General features: G+C 35.5%; 1 protein-coding gene across 1 annotated transcript; it reads left to right on the forward strand.

The window, feature by feature from the left end:
- Nucleotides 1–2,013: 2,013 nt before the first annotated feature.
- LOC142529098 (transcription repressor OFP14-like) lies at nt 2,014–2,962 on the forward strand. Its single transcript, XM_075634491.1, has one exon. The coding sequence runs from the start codon at nt 2,057–2,059 to the stop codon at nt 2,816–2,818; it is 762 nt and encodes a 253-aa protein (XP_075490606.1). The 5' UTR covers nt 2,014–2,056; the 3' UTR covers nt 2,819–2,962.
- The last annotated feature ends 3,551 nt before the right edge of the window (nt 2,963–6,513 follow it).

Below are 6,513 nucleotides of genomic sequence, written 5' to 3' on the forward strand. Positions count from 1 at the left end.
GATATTCACAATAAAAAATGATACTATTAGTATAAAAAGTAATACTTTTTTTATGGATGACCCAAATAAAAGATATATATCACAAAATACGACTTGTGAGATCGTCTCACACAAATTTTTGTCAATATTTAGAAACCAACTATATGGATATTTTCCTTACCACATCGTGTGAAAGACACCATATATAGCTAGGACCAGGCGATGGATGTTAGTTACATATTCGATGTCATGTCAGAAATATGATGGAAAATGACTAAAATTTAAAAAAAAATGATTCAAATTAATAGACTGAATTCGTGATTTGACTGATAAAATGATCAAAAATAGAAAATATGTAAGTTAATGTGATAAAAAATATTATTCCTCTTGTAAGTTTTGGATATAATGAAAATATTAGAGATGACATTCCATTAGATTTAAAATTTAAGGAAAAACATGTAAATAATTTCTATTTCAAGAAATATGAATGTGATCATATAGAGTTGAAAAAGAACTTTCTGAAAAAATATTATGTTATTAATTTTTTTATTTTTTGTTTTAGAAGACTGAATAATATGGAGAAAATAATGCAATTATTAATTAGGCTCAATTCAAATATATTTACGGGACTTAATTGGTTATATTGGGCTTATTCTGATCTCTGTACCCAACCTGTTGACAAGTCAGTAACCTAATTCAACCGTAACCCAAATAAAAGGCCCAATTAATACTATTTAACGGCCCATGCATGACATGCGTTTATTTGGGACGATTTACTATTAATCCGTCTTTGGGAGATTGTATCGCAGAACTATATATGTTGAATGAGTCGATCTGATCTATAATTACAGTAAAAAATAACACTTGTAACATAAATGGATCGGACTGGTTCGGAAATCAATGTTTATCATAAAAAAAATCTCAAACTAAAATCCGTTAATAATTGGGTTTGATCATGATTTTTAGTAATTAATTTTGACAAAAACTTGTGTGAGACGGTCTCACGGGTCGTATTTTGTGAGACGGATCTCTTAATTGGGTCATTCATGAAAAAGTATTATTTTTTATGCTAAGAGTATTACTTTTTATTGTGAATATCGGTAGGATTGACCCGTCTCACAGATAAAAATTCGTGAGACCGTCTCTCAAGATATTTATTTTTTAGTTTTAGTAAGGATAAATAATTTATATCCTTGTTTCCCTTCCTTTTATCATAGTTAAAACGACAAAATTGTGAATTTAGATTTAATCACACTTTTAATCAATTAAACTAAAAACATGTTATTATTTATCCATAATTACTCTATATAAGCCCAAATAATTGTATTGTTAATCAACCCAATTAAGAATACTACTTTTTTGAAGAAATTAAATTCATTTGAATATATACATTTGAATAAACATGTGATTAAAATGCAATTATCATATGAATAATGTGTTATTTGTTCTGTATTTAAGACCATTAAATCGGAAAATCTCCATTAAAGTTTTTTTAAAAAAATTTGAGGATATTTTTGCACAATTGGTCAAAAAAATATCTTCGATAATATAACTATAATTAATATTTAATATTAGAAAAAATAATTTATTTTATAATAAGGAAAGAGAGAAAATTTAATACTTATTAGTTGTCATCACTCATATGTCTTCTTCAATAAAAGCATGAAAATTAAAGAAAATATTTAAAAATATAATAATTGTCCAAAAACTCTTTGTACACCTAAATGACACCAACCACATTAAAGGGTATTTTTATTTCCATTAAATAGCCACACAATTATTTTTCATTTAAAATTAATAAATATCATTAAATAGTCATCAAATGTAAATGATATATAGGTTAAAAAAATTTATTTTATAAAAGATATGCTATAAATATTTTTTAAAAATTTATTGTATTAGCATAATTGGTATAATTATCGAGTTATATTTTATATTATTATTACACGATTCGCATCCGAGTGAAAAAGGGACATCATTAAATTCATAATTTAAATTTTTTTAATTCTTAATTTTCGACCATAAATAAATACTACTCCCCTTGATCTCTTACAAAAAAAAAAGAGAAAAGAAAATTATGCCTACGCAAATCCAAAAATCATTTCAAGAATACCTCTCAAAAATCAAAATCTCCAACAAACAAATCCAATTGCGGCTGAAGAGCAGTAGACATACCAAGACGTTGTCGTTTGGATCCGACGGGGAAGGGGGACGAAACGACGCCGCTAAGTTCTCCGGGGTCGATCAGTTCTTGTTCGAGAATTTCAGCTCGCTGTACCAGCTGGAGGAGCATGATCAAGAAGAAGAAGATGCCTTGAAGGGTGAAATGGAGTCGTTTGCCTTCGATTCCCCGAAGCTAATCGGAACGCCGCCGCCGGAAAATCTATGCGGCTCGGCTAGGTTCTTTGTGGCTGCCGGCTCGTCCAGCTCGCTGATCACGGATGAAGCGTTTTCTTCGTCAACCTCCGCCTTTACGACGGACTCCTCCGCGCCGGAGAGAGCGGAGCGGAATGTTGCCGAGGAGGAACTGGAAGCGGCGCATGGGGATTTCATCGCCATCCTGACGTGTTCTCCGAGTCCGTACGAGGACTTCCGCAGTTCGATGCAGGAGATGGTGGAGGCGCGTCTAGAGCAAGAAGGGAAAGTGGACTGGGGATTCATGGAGGAGCTGTTGTTTTGCTATTTGGATTTGAATCACAAGAGCTCGTACAAGTTCATTCTGCACGCATTCGTCGACTTGGTCGTAGTCTTGCGTGGTGATTCCGGGAGGATTCCGGCGAGCCGCCTGCCTTTGAGCGGCGGAGGTGGCAGCAGAAGACGGATGAAAGGCGAGAAGTAAATGCATGCATGTAATTTTTCTCTTGCGTTTTGATAAATTATAAATTAATGTACATACACAAATTGATGTTTTTATGTTTGCATTTTTAGAGTAATTAATTAATTAATGTTCTTGATTTAAATTAAATGTCTTGTGTTTTGATTATTTTTTTTAAAAAAAATATCATTATATAATATAAATTAACCCAGTTGTTCAATTTCACAAAAAAAGAAGAAGATCAAATTGATTATGTCTACAAAATTATAATATGCAATTAAAAATCAAGAACGATATTATAAATTTTGTTACATGAAACTATCAAATTGTAAATTATCAAAAAATCAAGTATATTATAAATTATTTTTTGAATGTAATAATATATTTATTATTTAGTAGGTAGGCAATTTTATTTAACATTTATTTATATTTTTTGATTGATATTGAAAAGAATTTGTAGATATCCACAATCGACTAGTCCAAATCAAACCGAACCACTCGAGGCCCGGCTGCTTTAATTCTCTGAATGCTGGATGACGTTTAAAAGCGATGGAAGTAGAACCCTGTCATGGCTCGTTCGGTCATACATTGAAAGTATTATTTTAGGTATATTTTTTACAAGATGATCATGTTGAATTAAAAATATGAATGCGCGAGATGTGTTAGAAAATCCAGATAATATTTTTGATTTATATATTTTTAAATATGAGACATCTCTCATGTTCATCTTAATAAAATATGTTGTCAATAATTAAACTATTTTATGGACTTAAATAAAATAATATAACATTTTTTCAACTTGATCTACATATTTGCGTTTTAACCATGATTTTTCAGGTACGATGGTTTCGACATGGTTTCCGGAGCAAGATATCCCAACATGGAAGGAGTTTAAAATTTTATTTACGAGGAAAATTATGAAAATACAAAGGCCATTTTCAAATTTGCAGGAGAGGGAAAAAATATTGAATAAGAGAGGCATATTTTATTTAAACTAGTGCACTGACGCTCGCGTTACGTGCTTGTATATATTTTTTTATAATTCATTTAATTTATATTTAAATGAAGATCAAAATATTGTTGGATAAATGATAAATGAATAATGAAGAGTTGTTGAATAGAAAAGGGAGTGGGAGTTGTCCCACATGGAGAAAATAGACAAATGATGTCTTCCTTATAAACTCCAAGTTTGAATAGGGGTTTGGGCCTCAAGGGGTACCAGAAATTTTTAGAAGGGGGAAGACACTAATAAGCTGCGTCTCGGTGAAACACATGCGCGCGCGCTTGCTCGTCTCGGTGCGGTGCGGTGCGGTCTTTGACTAGTATTAATCTTTTTGGACCAAATTTATTTGGAAAATAAATTTTATCAGTCACAAGAGCCGCACTATGAAGCACATGGACAGAGCGAGGCGCGCGGGTGCGCCACATCCCGCGCGGATGCGCGCCTGATAATGATTTTTCGGAGCCATTGAGCAGAACAGGGCCCGCAGCCGCGCAGCTTCTCGCGCAGGCGCGCGCGCGCAGCTGTATGGACAAAAAGCTGCGCGCGGCCGCGCGTGTTGTCGCGCGGCTGCGTGCGCAGCATTGTTTCTGGAAAAGTGCGCGTCCATTGGAATTAAAAGTGTCTCCTCTTGGCTGCTTTTGGCCCAACCAGTGTATCCCTTGCCTAGAAGTTTGTCTCTTCTTTGCATCCGGTCTGAAGAAACATGTCTCTTCAAAGCAACCGGTGATCATCTATAAATAATCCCTCCAACCATTGTCCAAGGCTGCTGGATCATTTTGTTTTGCTGCATACTTTCTTGACATTTTGCTGCACATTTTCGTTTCATCTACTTGAAAGAAATTGCATATCTTTGTTCGCCGATATCAAGGCTTTGTGGTGCTGCAAAGTTTTGACTTAAAGTCGTTGTATCTTGGGGACGATTTCCTGAAACGTATGGCACTTTGATACGGGCAATTTCGTCTTGCGGACAAAGGAGAATCCTTGCCTCGACTTGATCTTTTTGCTGCAATTTTGTTCGTGATTCAAGACCAGATTTTCAGAACTGAAGAGAAGAGGCACCAACACTCGCAAGACGAAATTGTGTTTATTCTCTTCTCGTTTCTGAAGAATGTCAACTCCTCCTACTGTTCCTGCGCCAATGCCTACCGTCCCTACTGCTTCTGCTCATGGCGAAAAGCCTGCAAAGTTTTCTGGTGCCGACTTCAAACGTTGGCAACAGAAGATGCTATTCTATCTGACCACATTGAGCCTGTCTCGATTCCTAACAGAGTTCCCTCCTGTCATATCTGAAAGTGATACCGATTCGCAACAAAGGAATGCTGTTGATGCATGGAACCACAGTGACTTTCTTTGCCCAACTATATCCTAAACAGGCTTGACGACATGCTTTACAGTGTCTACTGCTCTGTCAAGACATCCAAAGAACTGTGGGATTCATTGGAGAAAAAGTACAAGACAGAAGATGCAGGAGTCAAGAAGTTCGTAGTTGGCAAATTCCTGGACTTCAAAATGGTGGACGCCAAATCCGTAATAAGCCAGGTACAACAAATTCAAATTATAATTCATGATTTGTTGGCAGAAGGAATGGAAATCAATGAACCATTTCAAGTGGCGGCCGTCATAGAGAAATTGCCACCAATGTGGAAAGACTTCAAGAACTACCTTAAGCACAAGCGCAATGAGTTGAAACTTGAAGATCTGATTGTGAGGCTTCGAATTGAGGAAGACAGTCGGACTTCTGAAGCCAAATCATACAAAAGAACAATGGAAACTGAGGCCAAAGCAAATCTGACAGAATCTAGCAATACACACAAGAGAAAGCGCCCTCAAAATGAGAAGAAACAAGGGCATGCCAAAAAGTTCAAATGAACTTGCTACAATTGTGGCAAACCGAATCATATGGCCAAAGACTGTCGTCTTCCAAAGAAAGACAACAGAAATCAGAAACTAAAACAAGCCAATGTCATCGAGGAAATGAATGTACCGATAGACCTATCAGAACTTGATTTATCCGCAGTTGTGTTTGAAAGCAACTTGGTGGATAATCCAAGGGAATGGTGGGTAGATACCGGGTCCACTAGCCACATTTGTGCTGAAAAGAGTATGTTCTCATCCTACACTACTGTAAGTGATAGGAAATTGTTTATGGGAAACTCTACGATGTCTAAGGTCGTAGGAATTGGCAAAGTGGTATTGAAGATGACCTCCGGGAAAGAGATAACATTGTTGAATGTACTGCATGTGCCAGACATTCGAAAGAATTTAGTTTCGGGATCCTTGTTGAGTAAGGCGGGTTTTAAGCTTGTATTTGAATCAGACAAGTTTGTTTTAACCAAAAATGGTGTGTTTGTAGGCAAAGGGTACCAAGATAATGGACTCTTTAAGATGAATGTAATGAATGTTTACCGCCATGAGGCGAGGAATAAAGTCAATGATTCTGTTTACTTGTTTGAAAGTTCTAATTTATGGCATGAAAAATTAGGACATGTTAACTTCAACACTTTACAAAGACTTGCAAATTTAAATGTAATACCTGCATTTGAAAGAAATCCACAAGACAAATGTGAGATTTGTGTTGAAGCAAAGATGGCCAAAGCTCCATTCCATTCTGTGACAAGAAGTACTAATCCACTTGAATTAATTCACACCGACAAATGTGACTTAAAATTTGTGCAAACTCGAGGTGGGAAAAAGTATTTCATAACATTCATTGATG

Source organism: Primulina tabacum, chromosome 16 (genome assembly GCF_025594145.1).
Source record: "Primulina tabacum isolate GXHZ01 chromosome 16, ASM2559414v2, whole genome shotgun sequence".
Taxonomy (NCBI): Eukaryota; Viridiplantae; Streptophyta; class Magnoliopsida; order Lamiales; family Gesneriaceae; genus Primulina; species Primulina tabacum.

Coding starts and splice junctions, on each gene's coding strand:
- LOC142529098 (XM_075634491.1), top strand. CDS start 2,057: ATGCCTACGCAAATCCAAAAATCATTTCAAGAATACCTCTCAAAAATC.